This window comes from Lytechinus variegatus, chromosome 2, assembly GCF_018143015.1.
Source record: "Lytechinus variegatus isolate NC3 chromosome 2, Lvar_3.0, whole genome shotgun sequence".
In the NCBI taxonomy this organism is placed as follows: domain Eukaryota; kingdom Metazoa; phylum Echinodermata; class Echinoidea; order Temnopleuroida; family Toxopneustidae; genus Lytechinus; species Lytechinus variegatus.
In genome coordinates this window covers 83216412-83242654 of record NC_054741.1, presented here as the reverse complement: position 1 = coordinate 83242654, position 26243 = coordinate 83216412, and the positions used below count along the sequence as shown (strand labels likewise).

The window sequence follows — 26243 nt, the reverse complement described above, 5'->3', positions numbered from 1 at the left end:
AAATTGTTTATGACTATTCATAAACTTGGCCAAATTCATGCATGCACCCTATGCCCTAGCCTCAGTATCGATCGTGGATCGTAGTACACTATGACGGCATTGTCTGACAATATCGACTTGAGCTCGTGGAACGCTTCCCTCTGCTCTGCTCACCATGTCCATTCTGCGTCTTTCATGGTGAGACGACGGAGAGACTCAGCGCTGTAAAATTGTTGATGAACCTGGCACTGTAAGTCATAATGCCAAGGAAACTGCGCACTTGTGAGGCGTTTGTTGGTGGCTCAGCATTGCGGACAGCTTTGACTTGGAGTCAGGTGAGACTCCCTGAGATGAGACCAAAGAACTAGATCTGCTTGAAGTTGAACTCGCACTTCTCCCAGTTGTTTTTGTGTGATCGCAGGAGGCAGTTGAAACACACCCTCGCCTCTAGTGCCAGCTTGAATCTGTCTTCATTGGGCGTTTGCTTGAAGACTTTGCAAGCACTCAGCCTATGATCGTCAGAACAGCAGGGGCACTTGTTGCTTGGCCTGCTATCCTGTCCCGGTGTCTGCTGTTTTGGACTTTTACCTTGTGTTGTCAGGGTGGTGCCGTTTCTCTTGGGTTGCGTCCTCAAAGATTGCGTTTTCTCCTTCGTGGAGGACCGCCCAACGTTTTGGCCAAACATATTGTTGGCCAGCTTAGCTGCCTTCTCCATGAAGGTTGTCATTACTTCGAACGTCTGGACTGCGTTGTTGTCCATCAACCTGTGTGCTTGCTTGGCCCACTCTGACTGGAGATGGATGGGCAGAAGCTGCTTTATCTTGAGTAAGTTATCTGAATTATTGACGTTTGCCATATAACCCATTTGACGTAGAACCATCTGACATCTTTGCATGTCTCTAGCCAATGACCACATCCCAGCCCCATCATTAGACTTTATTTGGGGGTGATATAGGACTTTCTTTAGATGGTCCTGGACTACCACGTAAGGTTGTCTAAACTCTTCCGTAAGTATTCTTTTGGCTTCTAGGTACCCAAGCCCCCACCCATTAGAACACAATTCTCAATACTTCTTTACTACCCCTGATCAGTATTGAATAAGATACATCAACCTTGTCCTACCATCTGCAATCTTTCCCTCTATATTGATTTCAAAGTTGTTAATGAATGACTGGTAATCTATTGGTTTACCATCAAATTTCATCAGATCAGGTTTGGGGAGATTTACAGAAAGATTAAGGGCCTGAAAGAGCTGAGGTAAATCAATTCCCTGTGCTACATTTTGATTGGTCTGCCATACTGGGGCAGTAGAGTTCAGATGAGACAGACCCGTGTTATCTTTAGCTACACTTTTAGTTGGTCCCTCTTCCTTTTTTGGTTCCTTATTTACACAATATGGTACATGTACATGAATCATGTCATTGACATCATAGTCATTTCTTACCATTAACTCAACTTCACTATCATTATCTTCTAAGAGCTGAGCTTCTACCTCAGTTTTCTCAATTTCATTTTCTATTTCCATAGTGTCCAACTGTTCTTTGAGCCTTATCTGCTCCCGATTAACTTCCTGAGCTTTCTTTAATTGTTCTAACTTGAGCTTGGCGAGATGCACTTTCACCCTGACATCCCCAAGCCGCGAAGAAGATGAACCCTAGCCGCTTGCCTTACTGGAACTGATGAGACAATGATATGAACATTGCCCATACCCATCCTGTCTGGCATCAGAGAAATGGTGAAATTCTACTTGCTTGACCTTGCCGAACCCCCTTGGTTTATGGCATCTCTTGACTTGGAGGTTACCTAGATGCTGGAGATCAAGCAGCCACTTCTACCATTCTGAACGCTGGTTATTGGTTTGTCCCAGTCCATATTCTGCTTGCACATAGCTTGGAGGACCCTCTTTCCTTTTAGAACTCCTGGTCCCAGAAAACCACTTAGATCGTAAATTGAACTAATCGTTGAAAGAACACCTCGTCTTGAGAACGAGTTCGCCTTCACCTGTATTCTAAAGTTGAAGATGTCATTCTCAATGTTCCAGGACACTCCTAGGACTCTTTCCAGCACAAGCTTGTCAACATCTAAGTCCAGATCTTGCAGGCTCTTTGCTCATTCGACTGGAAAACTTTTCAGGACTTCTCTGCTGTTTGACACAAACTTGTGCAAGTTCAGTCCTGATTTTGCAGAACTTGAGAACTCTGACATACTTCGCTGACATTGTTCCAACTGAGTGATGTTCTCATTGCATACGGTCATCCTCTCCGCCAGGGAGTACTTTTATGGATGGATTGTATGGCATCAACTCATTCGCAATCGGTGCTAGATGCCTCCACTTTCTCAGAACTTCTGCCTTGGGAATTGTGACCACTTGGCTGGAACCTCTTGTCTAGTATAGCAGGACGGGAGTTGGATAGACTTCTGGAAGTCCAAGACCTCAAGACCACTGATCAGTCTCAGGTCCTTTAACACCCAATCTGTCGCAAAGACCACTGGAGACAAATCCAATATTGGACTGGTCATAGAGGATCACATATCCAAGGAATTATTTTGATGCATCATCAGCTTTCCTCACCCAAACCGTCACTATCATACAATGGTCCTTTCCATCTTGGTCAGGAAGATCACAGATGTTGGTGCAGTTTGAACTAGCTGATGATTTTCTACCTTCTGTTGGTGTAAGCAGGTCAGGTGATTTCCCTTACACCTTTTACATTCCCAGCGTTGCTTGCAGTCCATCCCAAGGTGTTTACTACTTTGACCACATCCCATACAAAGGTACTTCTTGAAGAACGTCTTCTTGTCCTTGTAATAGATGTGCTTGAACTCTGGGCAGTCATCAGTAAGGACATGAGGATGATTGTCTATGCACCGTTTACTTCTCCATATTATTTTTCAGCTCTTCTCCGAGAGCCTTTCTTCCTTTCAGACCATTATTTGTACCTTCTCTCTTCTTCATATTTGCATAGATTTCACAAAGCTGTTCATTCTTATCTTAATATAATAATTCACAGTAGTGGTGAACAGCTGCTCTTATTCATCCCTACTCAAATGACCTTATTTCAAAACCCAACATTTGTTGTCAGTGAACGGGCTTGACCTTATTGCCATTTCTAGGATTTCTTTTGCAGATGCACTAGTCCCAACAAGTTTCTGTATGGACAGTTGTTTTTTAACAACAAACCATGGATCTAGAGAATTGGTACACTTTGTCTGATACCCTGTAAACCCCTTTCTTTTGATTTGTCATCCAGACATTAGTATTGGCTAGAAATATCACAGTCACTATCCTTCTCAATTTTCCAGGAAAGAAGAATGTCACGTAACCGTTTTCCCAACTGTGACTTCATTCTTGTGTATTTTTTGAGGAGGGCAAAAGGCACAAAGCCAGTAACATATCAATAATACGTTTTTTTTTCTTCCTTCATCATTGACGATCACCTTTCTTCTTCTGCCCCCTATTGAATTCAAAGCTGCCTCATAAATCTCTTTCAAAGTACATCTCAGTATGTATTACAAGAGACCCGTTCTCACCAGTTATGTTGTTGTTCAGCAATTCTTCCAGTGATGTCATGATTTCGTCATCTTTATTGGGGCCAATGTCACTTCAACCATTCACACTAGGGGTGAAGAGCAACGTGAGTTATAATCTGCTTATTTCATACTGCTTCACCCATGATTCTTTTCTATCTGTGAGTGCTGGGTACTAATTCTTGATAATTCCATCCTCAAATCCTCTTGCAGCTTCCTCTGTCTTTGCAGCTTCCATATCACATCTTGTTTCTAAGTAGATTATGACCAGAAAAATATCATAATCAAGCATGTGAGAATGGGAGGACCCATGCTGCTGATACACTCCCTTAATATCTGATACTGGGCTAGACATGAAATATGCTCTTTGGTATTTTTTCTAGTTCAGTTTTTTTTGCAAGAGCAGGATATATATCCGAATTGCCTGTAGTTAAAACACCCAACTGATCCTGTTGAGAGAAATACATGGCAGTCCGTACCAGAGAAAATACAATTTGTTCTATTTGGAAGTGTCAAATTTGGTTTTAGTAGTACTTGTACATGCCTATGAAAACCTGATTATGGGGGAGGGATTGAGCGCCACACAGATTCTTTTCTGCTATAGCAGATTTCTTTGAGGACAATCTAAGAAAATTGTCATCTATGCCCTTCTCTTTTTTCATATTTGCCATTTCTGCCCAGTCTTATTCAAAAATCTTGGATCCACCTCTGATGTGATATTTGCGCAGATTGTATCACAGTTACACTTGCCATTTTAATTTCCTAATGCACTCTTGCTTTGAAAAAAGAATAGACATGGTGGAAACAACAGTGAAAGAAATGCATGCAATGTGACCAGCTCACAGACAATCAATTGATCAGGATCCATCTATCTTACAACAGAAAAAAAGATGAATAGTAATACCCATGCTGCTTTCTAAGATTGAATACTGATACAATTGTAATGATATCATGAACCAAATATGTAGTACTATTGTCAACCAACCAAGCTTTGTTTCATTAAATTTGTTCAAACAGACACAGCATCCAGCTCAAAATTACATGTAGTTTAAAGTCATGAAACAAGTAATTGAGTTGAGGGAATGACTTAAGTTGAGAGGATAGTCAGAGAAGAATGTAATACTTATTCTAAGTTGGTGGGAGCAAATAAGGGGAATATATGTCACTTTAGAGGCTCTATAGTAATACTACAAATAATGATTGTGGCATCTGTCTTTTTTAAATTCTGAGCCAGTGCCCTTCGATTCAAGGTTGATTTGTGTTAGACACAACTTTTTATTATACGATGTTGCATACTTGTTTTTATTGTTCATTTTAGATATGCTAAATCCAATTCTTCATTCCGTAAGGCTGCTAGAATAAAAATGGCCCTGCTTGTAAGTTTGAATTATCACATTTGATGTGTTATGATTTTTTTAGTTTGTCTTAAAATTTTATTTAAAACAGACCAGGGACCCGTTTCATTAAAACTTGTTATAATAAATTCACAATAATAGTTAAAAGCTACTGAAATCCTTCAGTCTGATGGTGAACTTGTTATTAAAATTGTGCATTTGTTATTAAAACAATCTTTATGAAACTAGACCCAGTTTAACATGGTGATGCCATAAAAGATAGTAGGCTGCTTAATTAGAATATTATGAAAATTTGATTGAAAATGATCTGTAGCTTTTTCAAATGTGGCAAGCAGGGAATTATGATGTAAAGGAAAGAATTTCATGAAAATGTTGGTAATTTTGGTGTTTTATAACCACTGAAATCTTTAGTACCAGGTTGTCTGAGTGTTCTCTCTTTTGTTGATGGAAGATACTCATATTTGTAAGAACTCACTACAAGAAGTACACACGATTACAGAATATATTTGTTTCAAAAATTATTTTAATTGTATTAATTTCTTTTACAAAATGAGCAATATTTATTCCTTGAAAACAATAGAAAGTTTTCATTCATATGTACAATGCATGTCAAGAATAGAAACAAAGAAAATTCATTTTGTTAATGGTCACAAAGTATTTGCCATGAAAATAGAAAATGGGGATTATCATATAGTGTATACTTTGTATACAGGACATGTACAGTGTGATACATGATACTTTACTTCTTTAAGAAATAAAATGAGACTTCTCAGTTAATATTATACCTACTGTCTTGCCCAGTATTTCTTTTATTTACTAACAAAGCAAGTTTTGCACTCAGTGAAGGAAAGCTTTTAGCAAGATGGAGAGGGAAAGAATGAGAGAAGAGATGATAGAGCACTCCAAAGGAAGGATGGGAAGGGAGGGAGAGAGAGAGAAAGAAATGAAGGGAAAAGGAAAAGTGAAAATTAAGGGAGATGTAGAGAGGGAGAATCAGGAAGGTTATCAGGAAGAAAGTAAGCAAGTAATGACCATAAGTGAAAGTGGTTTGAAAAAAAATACAAACTATCATTTTCAATCGGGATGTAATATCATTTTCCCATAGTGAAACTCCAGAAAGATTGCATATATATTCATATCAGAATTACAGAGGAAGTGACAGTTTGTATCAAAGTCAAAAGGTACTTATTTATTTGTATTCCACATTAAAAATGATTAATTTTAGATCTGGGAGCCCCCCCCCCCCCATTATCAAGTCAGACAGCAACATTCTTAGTATGTAGAATAAACAAGATGAAGAAAATGGGATAGAAATCAAGGGAAAAGAAAGGCTGCCAGAAATGGACAGAGGGAGTCCTAGAGACGGGTAAGGATCACAGAGAACAAAATGATTTTTAACTACAAAGTATCAAGTGGCTGGCATGATACAAGAGATACTGAATTACAATATGATTCATATAGAAAACTGTTTAGACTGACCAGCATAATCATCAGATTGCACCTTTTCTGTGTATCAACGTTTTAACAAATAGCCTTTTAGTCCTAAAATATACACTACATTATAACCTCATTGCATATATTTTTATATATACATCAAGAATACATATATTCATTCAATAGTCACATTTCTCAAAGAATTTTTTCCTATAACAATTATCAGTGATTGTGATTTACAATCTGACATGAAATCATCTTCATTCTTGCTGACTATTGTTCTTTTCTAAGGAATTCCCATAAAATATGACCTAGATAAATATAAGGTGATCAATAACGAGATCAAAATGCATTTAAAAAAAAAGAATTTTAAATAAATTGTACCGTACAACCCCTAATAGCCTCTACAGAAAAAAAATATCTCACTCAGCCTAAAATCAGCTCTGTCATAAATAATAGTGATAATAATAATGACAACAATCACAATCTAGGATCCACTTGTGTTATGTTAAAAATTATGCAAACTCACACCCTTCATGCTTTTCACATAGGGATGTTTTTTAGAAGCCGTAGTAGAAATGCATGACTTCACAATGGCAAGCAATATACACTTCTCAATATCTTTATGACTGCATCCATCAAAACGTTTTAAAAGACGTTTAATTCAACCATTGTTGCATTCAATCCATGTTTTGTTGGTCACTATTATCTAATCAAAGAAAAAGAAATCTGGTATAAACAAGCAATGACATTTTATTTCCAATCATTCTAAAGAATATGAGCAGGATTTGTATTTCATTGCATGAGCTTTATTCTAGTGATGATGCAGTATAGAAAGGATAATGGTACAATATTGAATCAAAACAGTATCTTACAACATACTGTATATGTAGGTGTTTGATCATCAACATACAATTCTTGGGTAAGTAGTAAACGATTTCAATTGACATGGAACTGGCATGTAATGTCATTATACAAAGCAATCTTGGCAGAACAATAGCTAAAAGGAATGAACCATTGATATCCATGACAAACCATGTATAATAAAGAGAGATTGAATATATACATTTTACTATTTACTCATTTCAGGTTACTATACACAGTTTATACTGTAACAAAGCAAGCTTAGCAACTGACCATGGGACTTATTTCTTTTTACAATTGATCATACACATGCAGTCAGTTGCTGAGCTTCATGTTACCAGGCCTAGATCACCTGTCTTGATAAAATTCAGCATCAGGATTTAAAAGAGATTAAACTGATGAAAATCCATCATGAAATGTAAATATCCTTGTTGAAGCATGGTCAGACAAAGCTCCCCAAAATATTTTGTAGAATTCAGACATGGTGAAACAAAGGCCACTTGTTAATATCAATGTACTCTATACATACCATTCAAGAAACTTAATGTACAACTTGTGTTATCATATTGATTCCATTGTGATATCACAACTGATGATGTATGATGTCATAATGATTTCCTCAATGACATCATGAAGAGGGTATAATTCTCTTTCCAAATTTAATTGACAATTTTAGCAATTGGGGAAGAGGGATCAACAATGTTCTGTACAGTGGAAAATCCTGCAAGACAATACAAATAAAATGCATAGAAAACAGTCATGTCATATCTGGAAAATTATTCCTTGCAAGAGTCAAGAAGAGTGATGTCATGATTATGTCTGTGCAACTAAAGACTAATCAATCTGCCTAACATTCTACAAGTATTTGGCAGTTTTGTTTTGTTGCTTCATGACAATTGTTTCAATGTCCTTTTTTTTTAACATAAAATGTTGTCAAATTGTGTCACCATGCCTCTACCTTACATAGACCAAAAGATTCAGTCTCTGTAAATTGTTTTGCTAAACTATGTTGGCTTCACTCATATGGGGATGACAGTAAAGTGTCAGAAATTGTTGAATAATCCCCAGAAACGACGGTTATTCCTGTCTATACCACACAATAATTCTTCTAAAATGTATAAAACTCACAGCTAGTATGGTTCAAGCTATGCATCATGTAAGGTATAGCAGGAAAAATCATTCTTTCTCTTTCCACTTCAGATTTATGATACAATTTGGGCTCATACCAAAAATACACTAAAACATCACTTTTTCAGATGAAATTATTTCTTTTGATTCATGTTTTAAATCCCAAATTTTACCAATGTAACAGAAGTAATTAAAAAAATTCAAACTCTTGACATTAACAGACATTTCTACCCACTTCCAGATATTCCAACTGCATGTTATTTGATAAGAGATTCTTTGATCTGCACCCAGCTCATTAAATATGCTGGCTACATCATGTATATCACTTGGATGAAAGAGGCTTCACTCTGAAGACATGCCTAGTGTTGACTTTTGGTGAAAATGAATTCCAATCTTGTTGAATAGTAGGCATCATCATTCTCAGTAGGGACTTCCCCATATGATGTAATAGGGACATCCCCCTATGATGTAATAGTAACATCGATCTGTACTTGGCCTGGGTCTCCTCTTAATCTTTCATCTGTGGAAGACATTGAAAAGAAATAAATCAACTTGAAGTGAAATTGTATATGAATGTTGTGTGTGCAATGTTGTGGGAATGAGATGAGATGAAGAGGATATGGAGAAGAGCTATGAAAGAAATACACATTAAAGGCCTGGCAAGAATTGAACATATTGGATGGGTATTCTTTTGCAAATGTGGTAAATTATCATGAAACAGTTCTCATTCCAAACTTTTAGCAAAGGCTGGAAGTGCTGACGACATGATTATGATGATACAATGTACTTTACTCTGACTCACCTCTGAGAAAAATCCATGCTAGCCAAACTATTTGCAAGCAGTACATTTTTTGTTGATATATCATCCATGAGCACTACAATAAAACGTGTGTTGGTATTATATCAACATTTTCTTGACATTGACAACCAGGCAAACAAGTGGAATGCCTCTGGCCATCTCACCTGCATCATGCGGTTCAATATAGCAGCAGTGCTGACTTTGAATACTACTCTAACTCACACAAGATGTTCAGTGATACATGGTTACTCTTATGTCCACTTTTTATGAACGAGACCAATAAACTTACAGAGATATGGTGGTTATTCAACAAAAAAACCCAACATAGCCAAAGTTCATTGACCTTACATGACCTTTGACCTTGATCATGTGACCTGAAACTCGCACAGGATGTTCAGTGATACTTGATTACTCTTATGTACAAGTTTCATGAATCAGATCCATAAACTTTCAAAGTTATGATGGTAATTCAACAGATACACCAAATTCGGCCAAAGTTCATTGACCTTTGACCTTGGTCATGTGACCTGAAACGCGCACAGGATGTTCAGTGATATTTGATTACTCATATGTCCAAGTTTAATGAACTAGACTAATAAACTTTCAAAGTTATGATGGTAATTCAACAGATACCCCCGATTCGGCCAAAGTTCATTGACCCTAAATGACCTTTGACCTTAATCATTAGACCTGAAACTTGCACAAAATATTCAGTGATGCTTGATTACTATTATGTTCAAGTTTCATGAATCAGATCCATAAACTTTCAAAGTTATGATGGGAATTCAACAGATATCCCCAATTCGGCCAAAGTTCATTGACCCTAAATGACCTTTGACCTTGGTCATGTGACGTGAAACTCATGCAGGATGTTCAGTGATACTTGATTAACCTTATGTCCAAGTTTCATGAACTAGGTCTATATATTTTCTAAGTTATGATGACATTTCAAAAACTTAACCTCAGGTTAAGATTTCGATGTTGATTCCTCCAACATGGTCTAAGTTCATTGACCCTAAATGACCTTTGACCTTGGTCATGTGACATGAAACTCTAATAGGATGTTCGGTAATACTTGATTAACCTTATGGCCAAGTTTCATGAACTAGGTCCATATACTTTCTAAGTTATGATGTCATTTCAAAAACTTAACCTCAGGTTAAGATTTGATGTTGACGCCGCCGCCGTCGGAAAAGCGGCGCCTATAGTCTCACTCTGCTTCGCAGGTGAGACAAAAATTGAGATTGTTATGAAGTGCAATAAAAGAAGTAGTTTTAAAAATCATTAAAAACATATAAAGATGCTAATAGTGTTTAGAAGGTGAAAATAATCATTGTGGGTTCTCTTTGGGTAACATAGGACGAATGCTATATACACAACAATGGATACATTTCAGGTGCTTTTTGACATTAGAAATGTGACAAAAACAGGTATTTTGTCATGCATCTGTGTGGTCTCATACATGGACTTCTCTGTGTAGTGCATTGGGCTCAAAACCTAATAAAATAAGTCTAAAGAATGGCATTACATGATATAGGCTTCATGAGCAATTAAGGTATGCATTGATGAATATTTTCCCTTTTGAAACTAATATTGAAAAAATACTACAACAGAAAAAAAGAAAGAAAAGAGTGAAGAATACTGGTGCAGTGTTACAAAACTAGCAAAATCAAAATAAATTTATTCCCAATTACCTTGTGAAAATTCATCCTCTTTACACTAAAAAGTCATTATTTAATCATGAATGAAATCATAAGTAATATGAATACTGTTAATAATAGTGTTCATATTTGTGTGGTAAGCATGCTGTACTGTAAGTACTGTAGCACCAATGAATCCAGAATAGCAGTCAAACTTTGGGATATACACTATTTGTTTTTGGAAATGGAGGCAGAGGAGAGGGGAGGAGGAGGGGACGAGAGGAGGGAGGAGAGGGGAGGGGGATTGGAGGGGAGGAAAGTGGAGGAGAGGGGAGGAGAAGAGGGGGAGGAGGAGGGGAGAGAGAGTGGAGGAAAGGGGAGGGGAGTGGAGGAAAGGTGAGGAGGAGAGGGGAGGAGGACGGGAGGGGGAGGAGAAGAGGGGAGAGAGAGTGGAGGAAAGGGGAGGGGAGTGGAGGAAAGGGGAGGAGGAGAGGGGAGGAGGACGGGAGGGGGAGAGGAGGGGAGGGGGAGGAGAGGAGGGTGAATGAGGAAGGGAGGAGGGGAGGGGAGTGAAGGAGGAGAGGGGAGGAAGAGAGGGGAGGAGGGGAGGGGGGAGGGTAGGAGGTGGAAGAGAGGAGGGGGAACAGGAGGAGTGGGGGGGGGGGGTAGGAGGAGGTGGAAGGGGAGGAGAATATCTATATTGAGCAAATATACACCTTGTTAAATGCTCAAATGCTCCGAAATTACCCTAAGCTAGACTACCAGGTCCAGTATTAAACGTTTAAATAGCAAGGCAAGCATGATTACGAAAGGATTATAGGGGAGATTGGGGTTAGTTGGAATGCAGAGTAAGTTGAATCATTGTAATTTTCTTTAACACCTATAAATAAATTTATGCAATACTGCCCTCTATTTATTGCCATTAGCAACAGTATTATAGACAATACATGTGCAACAAGCCTGGTGAAGTTAGTAAGGAATGTGTTTTTTCATCTTCTGAGTAATTTTTTTTCTTTCAGAAATGTTTTATTATCTCAGAGAAGTTTATAGATCAAGTTGGCCAGTTAGGGGTTATAATAGACACTTTTACCAAACTACAAAATAAGGTTATTAATATGCGATGGTGAAGTGCTGCAACCTTAAAGATGTCTCATTGGCCTCTGGGGTTAGTTGGAACAAAATTGAAGGGGCTATTTGGAACAGCAAATGTGTTGGTTTAAAATCTTAACTGCAATATGTTTAGTAATTAGTTGGCATATTGATTACCCAATGCATTTTTGTTTTACATGCTAGGTGCATTTTATATGGTACGGTACCATACTTAAATTGTTTGGATCTCATAGTTCTTAGCATAATTTACCTTTTCATTAATTCAGTTCTGACCTTTAATTGACCGTATTGTATAGATAAATAGTTCAAAGTACAGTCAAAGGTGTGTGTTCCTATAATCATCCCTAACTTTGCCCCTACCTAGTGATGAGATTTTGGCATCATACATATGTCATGAAAGTCACTATTTATATTTCAAACAGTGTCAGCCTCCATATCCATTTTATTACTGAGTTACAGTTAAAAAAACTACATTGTATAAATTATTATCTGATCAATACAATGTAAATTTGGTGCAGAAGTACATGAAATTGATGATATACTTAATTGCTTGTAAAATCAAACGCACCCAAGTATGCAAAATTCTACTACACAGTCTGCTTGCGTGAGTGGCTGTATATCATGTGTAATAGAAAACATTAAGTTCAACAAATCAGAATACACACCTTTGAAATATTGAACTTGAAAGAAATAAGCAAATAAGCTAAAACCATGTAACATGATAGTTTTAAATAGTTTTAGTATAATTCTTAACCGACCATGCAGTGTTCCAACTTACCCCATACCATATTCCAACTTACCCTGTATATGGGGTAAGTTGGAACGCTTGTGATGGTCTTGTTCAAGGTGGATTTTTTTCAGTAACCATCACAGTGTTAAGGAATTTTATGGGTGCATATGTAGCCCTTAGATATATGCTTTAAGCCGATATATTGATTCTTTCTAGAATAAAATCTATTTGGACTTTACAGCCATTCTTGTCAAAAATGTACAAACACCAATGTCCCCTATATTTGCAATGAAATTATGTGAGCAGCCATTTAGTGAGAATTTCTATTAGACGAGCAATGAACAACGTCAGCTGGATGTTGTGAATAACTTACATCGACATTCACAGATGACTGTGGTGAGTTGTTTCCTAACTTCATTTCTTTTGATAAAGGAATGAATGCAATGTAAACAAGGAAGTAATACACAAGTAAAAACAAGTGAAAACAAAAACACACTTTTTTGTATAACATCATGCATACTTCAAAATAAAATAAAAATAACATGATGATGAGTTAAGGTAAATAATAAATAAAAATCAGGGACAAAAATTGACATACATTATGCATAGAAATATAGAATATATGGGGTAGAAACATAACTGATAATTCACAATCGACAAAATGAACTTCACAACAAAACAATGATCCAATTCTGCCCAGAGTAATAAAATCACAATTGCAGGTTCCTAAATAAGCAATAAATAACAAATGGAAAACATACTAAGGAGGAAACTATTTTACTGACCTCAGATTTCCACATTTGTCATTTGTATTCCTACATTTAAATTAATTTCTCCTGTGAGTGTGAGCAAATGAAGTATAATAAATTTTATCAATAAATTGACATCACTAACAACTGGATCTTTATTTAGAAATCTCAAAACAAGCAAAAGTTTCTTGTGAGTTGTTTCATAAGGATACACCCAGCTTTCTTTGAAAAAAAAAAAAGTTTTTTCCCTCAATTTTTTTGTTTGTGTTGTAAACAAGTGAGTAATACTTACTTCAAATTGTGAGGGATATGGTCACCTATTTTTTTCATTCAAAGGGGTTCAATTTTAATTACATGTTCTGTCATTAGCTTAATATTTTTCCTTGTATAGTTCGATAAATTTAACAAAAGACAAGATCTAACTATGTGTTAGATCGACAAATTTAGCCTAAATTTGGTAATCTACTATTATTTCCAAAAATGGTGGTAACATTGAATGAAAATCCCAAAGTGAACTTTGTCTAGGACCTCCTGCGTTACATGTTCTAGATGTTCACATTGTATTCTTCTCAAATAAATGTACAATACCATGAATGAATACAGTATACTAATCCTAATGTCACAAATATGTTATATTGGAAATCACACACTTGAAGAGTACTGTTTTGTTAATCTTCGATTTACAACACGAAATGAAAAAGGTTGCGCTAGCAAGTGTAGCTAAGCCTGCCCACTGTATAGCATGTATATGTCTCTGCACATCAATGGACAAGAAGCATAAGCATGCAAATCAACTTCAAAATGAACACTTGATAATAAAAAACGGACTTGGCACCCTAACAGTAGAAATGATAGATGTCACGCGATTGGCTATCAGCCAATCATTTGATTAGGATCCCTATTTTCATTTTACAATCATTATTATCACCAATCATCATAAAAAACATGTTGCTTATGAAAACAAAAGCACTTCACAAAGCTGTTGAATCAAAACAAATTGCACACAATCTGGGCAGAACTGGACCATGATACATACATCTATCAATGTTAATTTCTTCTTTGTCACTTCTCTTTCCTCTTAATTTTCAACCTGAATTTCCTCATTGGAATTTGGTACAGAAGCATTTTACATAAAGCAATGTGCACACAGTAGCTAGGCCTGTAACATACAGTTTAGCCACTGCTCGTACCATTGATTTTCATGATTGGGTGTACACTACGGGCAAAGCAATTATCCACAAAAAATTAGTTCAAATGCTAAGCTTTTTGTTAAGGAGCTCTAGTAGCAATTAAAGCCCATAAATGTCCAAGAAATTTTATTACCATTGGGTTCAATGCAAAGTCAAATAAGAATAAACACAAGTGGGAATAAAGTTCCTGTGTAATTTCCCCCCTTTCATGAAAACATACAGGAATGCAAATTATAGAAGATAAAGGTGGTTACAGAAAATGAAGATTAAAAATAAAGTTGTGAATGGCAAATGATTTTTTACACATACTGACCACACTGCACATGAGAAAAATAAAGAAGGACCCTGAATATCTTGCTGATCACGATTTAAGATTTAAAAAAGTTATTTTTCATGGTTTATAGGGTTTTTAAATTTTCGTTTGTAGCTAATCAATAAATATTCAACACAGCAGTAAAAAGGGTTGACATCTGCATTACAGAATTGTGTATGTAGGCAGTGTATAAATATGAGAATTTTTTTCTAACCAAAGTATGAAGTAGAGGCAAGGGAAAATTGGGGGACCCCATCTCCATGAAAGGAAGTTCTAAAAAACATAATGTTAATGCTGCTGTTATGTGATAACAACAAAAAGACTGATTAATTCAGAAATGGTTCATCGACTGCACAAATAAGAGTACCAGTACCATAATCCTACCCCCCCCCCAAAAAAAAAGGAGGAGCAAATAACTTCCAGAAAGGAGAAGTAATCCATGTAGAGGTATATCAAGTATATTTCTTTGGCATGTGTTTAGTCCAAACTCAACATTTCTAATATTATTATTTGTTTGGCGTCACCTGTGCCTGGGAAGGCGAAAAGCGAACTGAATCACTATGACCCGCAGGTCTCACCTCCCGATATAACTGATTGGGGGGAATGCAGGTGGACCACTACACCGGGGTTTCCCCGGAAATATTTCTGGAAGTATGTTCTCGTCATCTTCGGAGAAATGAAATCTCTTCATTCTACAAAACGTAAGAACAAATTTAATGAAACACTGAGTTTGGATGGTCCTTTTTAGGACCCAACACATACCCAAGAAAGAAATATGGTGTATAATGACATCTCTACATTAAACTTCCCTTTTTATTAATTTCTTTGCAATGTCATCTACCATGTATCTGTAAGTCAAATAGTAAGGTAGAATGATTACTTTCCACATTCTTTGGTCTTCCATGATGAATTTGAAATGAAAACCCTTGAGTCACAAGACCGAGTTTGTATTATATGCTACAGGGAGAATTCAAGCAATATCTTGAAACCATCTTTCAGATTGAGAGAATACTCACTTGCAACAATAGTCTCCACTCTCTTCTTGTCAGCAGCAAAGTATAAAGCATTGCATAAGAAGAACCCTCCTCCAAGAACAGTTACATAACATGTCATATACAGAGCATAGATCAGACTAGTATACTGAGCTTGGGTAACGTCGGAATCTTTATCACTGTCTCGGATTGCATCAGACACCTAAATAACATTGATTAAATGAATAAACATTATCATAAAATAACGGGTGTTTTAGAGGTGCATCAAATATACATGTTTTTATGATGCTCTGAGATCTGATGATATCCCCATTTCTTCAAGGGATACAAGAAAAATTTGACTCGTTTAGTGCAATGTTGATCCTATCTGGTATCCAATACTGAGCCATCCAACATGATATAATTAAAGAAAGCTTGTTAAGAATCTCCTTTAAGATTACAATACATATTGTATACATAGTGTATTTGAGATATTTATGATGCATACTAAATCACCTTGGACACTCATGTTACATGTGAATGTGCTATAAAAACTGACATAAAACAGGGCAGTTTCTATAACTGACAGAATATACATCCATCTCCTACATTTCTTGTTGATTGATTCACACTAGCCTACGTGACTATCATTACAGCTTCATCAAGATCAGCCCTTGCTATGTAAACAAGTTTAAAAGAAATGACACAATGATGTGTACTGAAATTATACTCTCATTGCTCTTTTTTTCTTCTTCTTCAAATGGTAGACATAGACTTACCGCTCCAACAAGATAAGGACTGAGGGCATCACCTAATAAATGTGATATCAACATCTGAATAGCATTCCCTGTTGATCTCCTTGTAGGTATCAATACAGCCTGAACAAAGAAACATACATTACACAAAGTAAAGAGTACATCCAATTGATTTTAGATAAAGATGATACATTATCACTGGTAGTATATTTGAATATCCAAGGCCAAGTGGGATCTGAATTAATATAACCAAAAGAAATCACAAAACAATTGACATTTCATTGCCATCTCAAATTGAACAATGGCAAGGAAAGCTAATCTGACCAATAGACCAGTTTGGAATTACCTGAATTATTTCAAACGACATTTCCTTACTCATATTAGGATAGGAAAATTTCAAAGCAAGATATTATGTAAGCATATCAGACGTAGCAAGATGAAAAAAAAATTCATAGAACCAGGTGACTAGAATAGCATATCAATGAACACTTTATGAAGGTATTGTTGTGTTAGCATTTTGCTTTCACAATGTACTTGGCTAATTGTTAAATACCAGTCAATAATGGACACATTGTTGCTTTCCAGAGGATCTGATGATAAGCACAATGCAAAAGAATATATGATTTATTATCAAGAAATCAAAGTTTGTCCTTATCTCATTGAATATTAAACCACCATGTTATTTGAGTTCAAATGACCATCTTCTCGTCTTGCACAGAATAGAACTACAAAGTGGTCTATTGGATAGGCAAAACATACAAACAGGGAAGTTGTTTATTCTATGCGAAGTTGTATATTTCTTACAGAAGGCCTCCATTCTACAGGATATAGTGTTTTCAACTGTGAAAAAGACCAAAATGATAAAATCTATTCATCTAATACTCTTTAGAAGAGAAAATATAATTTGGAATTGAAATATAATATCATACATACCAATAGTATATCAGGAACCAATGCCCAATTCAAACAAATCAGTGTTTCAGCTATGAATACAAAGGTCTGGAAAGAGAATTTAAATATCATAATTCATAACATAAAACATATCCTGTTATACATATATCTTGAATAATCAATAACCTCTATGATCAAGACCTTGAGAATCTTGGACCTATATTTTTACACAAAAACTTGAAACGAAACAAAATGCAGTCAGTAACTAACATAACATTACCACTTTGAAGTTCCAAAGGTATACATTTTAAAAACATTTCTGAAAGCAAGATTAAATCGAAGAATAAAAACAAATCTTTTGTATATAACCTCATCTGCCAATCTCTTGTGGGTGTTTAATAAAGTTGTCTGTGAAGTTAGACATGATGTTAGAAACAAGTGCAAATGAATTTCTTCATTAAATTACATTAGTTTCAATTGAAATATGAAGATTTCTCATCTGAAACACCTTAAAATATCAATTTTTCACACAAGTATGATAGGTGATTTGTCATATTAAAGTATTAGGATAATAATGCTTACCCATGTTATGCCAACAGAACGATCAGAAAACTGAAGCGCTACGAAGAGAAAAGGAGCACTGAGTAACATGCCTGCAGCACAGACCAATGGATCTGCTTTATCTGTCTTTCTACGCAGTAACTGGGCAATGGTGGTCCCAATACCAACACCTAAGAAACCTGATACTACTGTTACAACACCAAATAGGATGCTAACACTGCAAAGATCAAAGAAAACAATACATTCAATGTAGGAATTGCTACTCTTTAATTTGGTGTGAGTTATTTCAATGGTTAAAGAGCATCTATTGGTTTCTTACTCAGTGGCTTATCAAAAAGGCAATTTATGGCTATAATATTCAAAAGGAGTGAGAACACCAGTTAAAAAAACAATTTTTCCAATGCAGCTCGACAAATAAATTTCTTGAACTCAAACAAGTCATGCTTATCAATCAATACATCCATATACTCATTTCTGTTGAATGTCATTTCATATTCTTCCGTGTCTCTAATAAAATGAGCCAAACTCACAAACCCTTTTCAATATCATCCTGTAACAATGAATAAATGAATAGACTTGATACCTATTGGGATCGATGCCTTGTATTTTGTATGCATCTTCCACGGCAGTCACGGCCCACAATGCAAGAGCTCCAGTTATCCAACAAACAGTTGTCAGTCCAAAGGTGGAAAAAATATAGCTTTTGCTGCAATGAAATTCAAACAACAATAAAGATAACAGATTGATGGAACAAAAACTAGAAACTGATTTATTATGATCTAATACCCCTTTCATAAACCCAATTATGTGGCTAATAGCAAGCATAATTTGGTCGTAAAATTGGAGGACAAGAGTAATCCGCATTATTTTGATGCTGCTATTATCCGCATAATAGCAGTATCGGGACAAGATTTTGAGTTTATGAACGCATTTCCAAATAATGCGGATAATTGCCATGGTGCGGTCACATGGTCACCCTTTTCTAACACAACCGCATCAGAGGGGGCGTGTCCAGTTGTCATGACGATTATCCGCCTTTTTCAGGATGAGCGCTTGTAAAAATAATGCGGCTTATTTTCAGAGTTTGTGAACGCAATTCTTATTGAATTATCCGCATTACTCTTAGGCGGCTAATTGGAGGATAGGTTTATGAAAAGGGTATAATACTAATACCTAGTAAAAAGCTCACTGCAAGATGCTTTAAATGCATTAAGTTACACATATTGTCATAACCTCACTTGTAACATATTAGATGAAAGGATATACACATTCTTTATCAAAAAACAATCCATATGGAATCTATAAATGCCAAAATAGTCTAAAATTTGACCTTGCCCTTAAAATCAAATAATAATCAAATAACCGTTTTCTTTAAATCATCTCACTTCCCTTCATTCAATTTATTGTCTTTTAAAAAACATTAAAAACTTAAACATCTAAAGACAATATCAGTTATAAACAAGGTTCATTGAAAAAATGTACTCACTTTCTAATGAGAGCCATGATATCAGTGATATAGCTTGTGTTTGCCATAGAATGTTCACCTGTTTCAGCCTGTCCTCTCTTAGGTTCTTTCACTAAGAATAGAATCAGTATTACACACACAATACCAAGTGGAGGTGTGAACTGCAATAGAATGATCAAAAGAAAAATACTTTCAAAGTTCAGCAAACAATGCTCATTACCCTGAAATTATAATATTTATGATATTACCTTGCACAATGATTACAAATCTCTTATCCAGATTCACTCCAAATGTACATGTTTTATTTGTTGCTTGGAACTCTAAAACATTGCACATGTCAAGTCATATCAATGTTATGAAAAATTGCAGTACTAGAAAAAAATCATTCTTTTGTATGATAAACATTTTCAGCTGTAATCATGATCACCTACATGTAAAACATGTTAAACATTTTTATTTGGAACAGAAAATGTGGCTTGTTTGTTGGATTTTATATTGTTACTTTCCATGATACCATATTAATATATACATGAACATGTACAAATAAAATATTCTGAAAATTAGTTTCATATCATATAATGAATGGTTTGAAATACCGGTCACGTACAAAAACCAAAACATCTTTATGCTTTGATAAATGTTTGCATTCCTGATGTTGTATAAACTGTTAAATTGTTTAATCTAGATTATAATCATAACTTTATTTCCTTTATCAAAGTACCATTATCTGAAAGGGAGGATTTATGCAATATCTCAAGTCACCAAAATAACAATTTACTTGGGAATACCAGTAATTAAAATAGGTCTTTTCATACAATGTAATTTCATTACCTGATAAAATATTGGTTTAAAATTCATTGATATAGCTTCCATTCTTTACATTTATGCCTTTATTCATGATTTTCTTTGGTTACTTTAAAATGCCCATTTAAATTATTTTCATCCACTTGACATTTAATTCCATGACTGGTACTCAGAATGTACATAGGACTGATTGTAAATACTTAAACATCTTGTGATCAATTATGGGAGATTTTAACTCAACTTGGGCTTTACTTTCACTTTCACTTTCTCGAGTCAAACAGTCCAAATTGATAAGTCTAATGAAAAAAACTTTCCTTTCACAGAAGCAATGCATTTCATATCTAAACCATTCAACTCATCAATTTGTCAATGCTATGAAATATAATTTTCAATCATATATTGTATCATTTATTTATATATAAATAACCCAGTGACACCTGATTTGGAAGCATCCTCAATAATTCCTGAACCCTATCATGACGTTTCCTTCCAGTCTGTGTTTGCCCTTTCTTATTGTGAGGGTTTCTGAGTCCAATGATCAGTTATCTTCCATTCAAATCATGAATTAAATCATTCAATACCGATTTTTGCTCTTAAAATTCAGATCAAAGGGAGGAACAACAAACCATCACTTGTTTCAATTTCTTGATGCCTATGACATTAAGTGTAAAAATGTAGTGTGAGTGGTGTCACACACCATTCACTATAGGGTTTTGGTCAATAATCACTTAAATGTGTTTTTGTTAAACTCACTCTTAAAGCCCATTTCCAATCACCAGCTAGCTCTGCAACAAGCTTGCCACCTATATAGCCTAGACCACTGAGAAAAAAAAGAACAGAAAACTTATTGCTACTTCTTACACTAGTAAAATATAATATCAAAGATATATGAAAGAAAAGATATCAGGTGCTATTATAAGACCATTTAATAGAATTTAAGTTTATACAGCCAAAGGGAGTGGTCTACATGTATGAAAGAAGGTGATCAATCAATCCAAATTTGTACAAGGTTCTTGTTTTACAATTCTACATATAAACAAGTCTTAAATTACTTATTGAATACATATCAAAACCAAATATCATTTCCTAATCCACTTCCTACTCTCAGTCCTCATATTCATGTTAATCTAATATTAATATTTACTCACCTCATGACTTCAATTACATGTATCATATTTCATTTCTTTATTCTCATTTTATTCTATTGTATTGATTCCTCTCAAATTTGTTTCCACGTCCCTTTCTACATTTGAATGAATTATCTTTATATTTACTACTAATATGATTTTTTGTGTTCTGCATATTAAATTCCATTCAGACCAGACAAAGATGATTTTTTTGGGGGGTTAATGTATACATAACAAATCATAACACAGTAATCATTTGCTATGAGCTATGACATAAAGCTAGTATACAGATGCTTAAAAAATCATACTCATTAATAAAAAGAAAACTGAGGTCAGACAGGGTTGTTCTGAAAACAAAAGGAAATGTAGCATTTCTATGGTATTGCAGGGTGCTACATAACTTTTTAGAAGCACTTGCCCAGTGGGGCAAGTAAATTTTTGAATAGTTGGAATATACTTCCCCAGAAATCTATTTCACTTGCTAGAAAAAAATCCTTGAATAAAAAAGGTTTACCTCTTCAAAAGAAAGTTTTGTGGTTTTATAAACCATTGACCTTTATTCTCTCTTTTGACATGAACTGATCTACCTTACCTTGTTATTGCATTTCTTTTTCCTAACTGATTATATCTTGCCTTCCATGACAAAAGTATGGTCAATATCGTATCATTGACCCCAATTTTGGTCATTCTACTGTGAGAATTTTGCTTGCACAATTCGGGCAAGTAGTTTTGGTCTTTACTTCAAAACACTTGCCCAACTCTAACTTTAACTTGCCCCGGGCAATTGGGCAAGTGTTTACGTAGCACCCTGTATTGAATACACAGTGATAGTCTTAGACCTTGTATCCTGTGTATAACCTCTGGTCTTCAGATTGACATGTGTAAAGTGAAGCTCATCACCTTACTTTCTATTGATACACAAGTATGTTTCTCCTTGTCTTTAATATAAGCACACACACACTAATAAAACATCTTGGTATTTGATATAAAAAAAAAGGTAAAAAAAAAGTATTTGATATAAAAAAGGTGGAATTCCTCTTTCGATCACCTGATAAAGAGAATACCTGAAACATGATTGCATGTTATTAAAAGGACGCGAGTACTCTCTGTGGCCAAAATACATGTATGTTAAGAATGTAGGAATTGTCTACAAAGTTACATCCTTGAATATACCCCAACAGTACACACATGTGTGTATGATCGTAATGGATGTTTGAAATTGTTATTAGGCCTAAAATCTACATCTTTTAAAAGAAGATCAGGCAACTGATACTCTAAATAGAAATTGCAGTTACTCAGTTCAGTCATCACTTAATTTTTTTTTTATTTGGCGCTGAAAATTCAGACAAATATATACCTTCCAACTGGAATAGCAAAGTAAAACAGCATAAGCATCCTTGTTCTTCTATTACCAACAAAGAGATCTCCTATTAGAGTAGCAGCTATTGTTACATAACTTGCTTCTCCTATTCCTACTAGACCTCTGAGGAGTAGAAAGGCCCAGAAATACTGAAAAGATAAAGAATAATTACAATTAAAGTAATACTACACTGCAAGTGATGATAATAAGATGATGATAACATAAATATGATTAATAATGACAAAAATACTAAAACAACAAAACTATCACTATTTTCAGGCCAGATTATTATCAAATTGTATTGATTATGTGAACTGACATCTGTACAGTAATCTACACGTTGTTTAAATTTTTGAATTCATGTGTTGCAAGTTTGCAACATGGACCTACAGTGTACAAAGAGATGGATGTTAGATGGGGAATGATGCAGTCACATTACCCATACGGTGAGTCGAAAACAGCAGTTTTATTCATTTTCATGCAAACCACCTACATGTAGCTGGTACAAGAAATTTTAAAACAGCTGTTTTTGACTCGCTGTACAGCCGCCGTTGGGGAAATGTGACTGCGCCATTAATTTATGAATTCACTAACATGTTAACAGCTTTTGCTATTGAGAAATATTTCAATAAGGATACGTTTCATCCTATGTAAAAACTTGATATACATACAAAAAAGAAAAGCAATTTGTGATGAGATACCAGGAAAATCGTTGCCTCTTATCCCTGTCTTCAATCTAAAGAACTTATCTTAAATAATGCTTCAAGTATTTTTCAATATGATTCTAAAACTAACTGATTCAAATGGGATACTAAACACAGAACATAACTAAAGGAAGTCTTACATCTGCAGGGATAAATGAACCAGCAAGTGTTAGCCCAGACCAGGTGGTAATACCAAAGGCTACGAGAAGTTTCCTGGAGTAACGATCACCAAGATAACCAAAGATCGGTGATGTCAACATGTAACCTACAATGAAGATCGTCTGGAGGAGACCTGCTTTACTGTTGTCATCAGTAATGTTGAAATATTCCTGTATGTCATTGAGGTTAGCTGATGGTTGAAGGGCAAGAGAGAGAAGGGGAGGGGGGGGGGGAGAAAGGGGAAAAGACAGAAAAGAAAAGAGGAAACAAAAAGGAGAGAGTTCAATATTATACATGAGAGTTTTATCAAAACATGATTCATGATATGAACTGAGTATTCACTGTTAATAGATTATAAGATTAAGCATAAAGAAATATCAATGCAGGAATAAGTTAGAAAGAGCATGGACCTACATGTAGTAGGTCCATGGAAAGATTACATGTAGGACTATTTCCAGTTTGTATGTATGTAAACTCATAACCAATTAACCATTCACCTCTAATTATAAAATTTAAGAGAATACTATCTATTTTTGCCTTTTCTTACATTCAGTAATTTTTCATACTGTTCATACAAATTAAAAAAAGTGATTGTAAATGAAGACTGGTCCTCCACATACCAGTACCGGACAGGTGAATTCGAACCATACAAAATAACTATACCTTTTTTTTTTTTACACTTCCTGTTTTCTCTATTTTTCAGTTCGACAACAATCTGAATGCCATTATTTCACACAAAAAGAATTCTGGTTTTCCTTGTTTCAGTCTGCGATTTAACTATATAGAATGTTTCACATGATGATGATGATGTCATTTTACCAAGCTCCAAAAACTGATCTCCCATCAGGCCCTGCTCAACATGATATTACATGTATTATTACATCAGCTACCTTGTTCTGAGAATTTAAGTTGTACTACATAAAAGCTCTGTTGTAGAGAAACCAACACCACAAAAATACACGTATGTAGAAAATAATATTAAAGTACAGTGTCTTCATGTTTTAGCCGATCTTGGAATACATGTAATGACCATAAAGAGTAAGAAAATTCTCTGATCTACCAAAGTCATTTAGAGTGAGATCTAGGATTTTACCCAGTACATGTAATGTATGTAATTCTAAAGGGGCACCAATCATACATGTCATACATGTACTTATGCAGTACATCAGCTTTGTTATATGTGACCATCGTCACCATCTACCCAAAACCAACAATAAGTCGTCCAAAGTGAATTTCGAGATTTTTATTGATTTTGAAAATTATGATCTTAAGCTTTAAAAATTATACATAACTTTCAAAATAAATCAACAATAACCCAGACAATTACTTGACTGAATGTGAGTGATTAAAAAATAAAGTGAAATATCATTTCAAACATGAGATGTGCATGCTGTGCAATCAAAATGAGACATCCAAGCAGTCCATAAAACACTTGTAAAAAAGAAACTCTTGAATTTTATTTCATAATTCTATTCAACTTTAAATACAACCTTGAATTTGGAAAGTATGAAAAATAAGAATCACTCTTTCAGATAAGCTCTTTTTGTAATTTTGCATCTTTGAGGGCCAAATTACTACTACTTTGGCAATTTACATAGAACCTTCGATGGCGCAGAAATGTCGGAAATGAAGTTTTATCCCATGTACATGATTTGGGGCTAGATCTTCTAGGAGGAAAATAGAAATCTTGGGGGCGAAAGTTTCAGGTTTTGGCAGCCTACACGCAAGTAAATATATAGGAATACCTGGCTTCATTGAGAGTAACCTTACGTCATTAAATGATTTTTACTCTTTAGAAGCCGCCTGGCTATGTGGGTGGGGACAAGGAACAACAATTTTTTATATTTAATGTTAAAAAGCAAAAAAATTCATGTGTCAAAGTGGATGTGCGATGACGATCAACTAAACGTTAAAACTTATAGGCCTACGTTCTTTTTTTGCCCTAATATATTCCCAAGAAAATTATTGCTAAGATTGAAAGTTAAGCCAAGGTCAAGGAGATAAGAATTAAATCAATATCTCTCAAGAGCACAAAGAACATTAAAAAAAATAATAACCCACACCTGCAATTGTATAACGATCCGAATAATTGAGAAGATTTACACAAAATAGCACAACGACAGTCAAATATGCTGAGCATGGTGGTTTTTTATCTTGAGGATCAGTAGTCACAGGATCAGGCTCTGTACATGTAGTATCAGTTCTAACAACATCATATCCATTCACTTTGTTTTGTTGACCACGTCCTAAATTGGATCGCTGTGCAAAATCCATCACCTCCGTATCGCAATCATCTTCGTCCCCTTCGTCCTCCCGAAGCAACGGGCGCTTATCGCCTGACCATTCCGAAGTAGCAGCCATTTCCACCAAATTGCCACTTGCCGAAGGCTGATTCTGAATGTCATCTGTTTCTTCTGTTGGCTGTTGCTTTTTCGCTGGCGGTGGTATCATTTATGCTTTTGTTGTCTAATCCCGAGCAAAGTTCGACCGGATGATAAGTCACGAGATCACAATAAAGTCCTTCGTAATCTGCGTTAATCACTGCATCACAGCGCTACCATTATCCGCTCCGGTTGCAATACCGAATTAATATCCGGCGCGGCCATTCGCTAGCTATAGCGAGCCGA

At 35.4% G+C, this 26243-nt stretch overlaps 1 protein-coding gene across 2 annotated transcripts; it reads right to left on the bottom strand.

The window, feature by feature from the left end:
- Positions 1-3344: 3344 nt before the first annotated feature.
- Positions 3345-26199, bottom strand: LOC121409294 (protein spinster homolog 1-like). 2 transcript variants are annotated; one of them, XM_041601206.1, is made up of 12 exons: positions 25680-26199; positions 23598-23806; positions 22751-22902; positions 21020-21086; positions 19484-19623; positions 18581-18703; positions 18019-18214; positions 17479-17544; positions 16570-16668; positions 15836-16013; positions 12941-12987; positions 3345-8808 (listed from the first exon to the last, which is right to left on the bottom strand). In XM_041601206.1, the coding sequence occupies exons 1-12, from the start codon at positions 26065-26067 to the stop codon at positions 8797-8799; spliced, it is 1677 nt and encodes a 558-aa protein (XP_041457140.1). In that variant the 5' UTR covers positions 26068-26199; the 3' UTR covers positions 3345-8796. The 2 variants fall into 2 exon arrangements, with proteins under 2 accessions (XP_041457140.1, XP_041457141.1); XM_041601207.1 differs by lacking the exon at positions 12941-12987 and having other exon boundaries at positions 25680-26198.
- Positions 26200-26243: the final 44 nt, after the last annotated feature.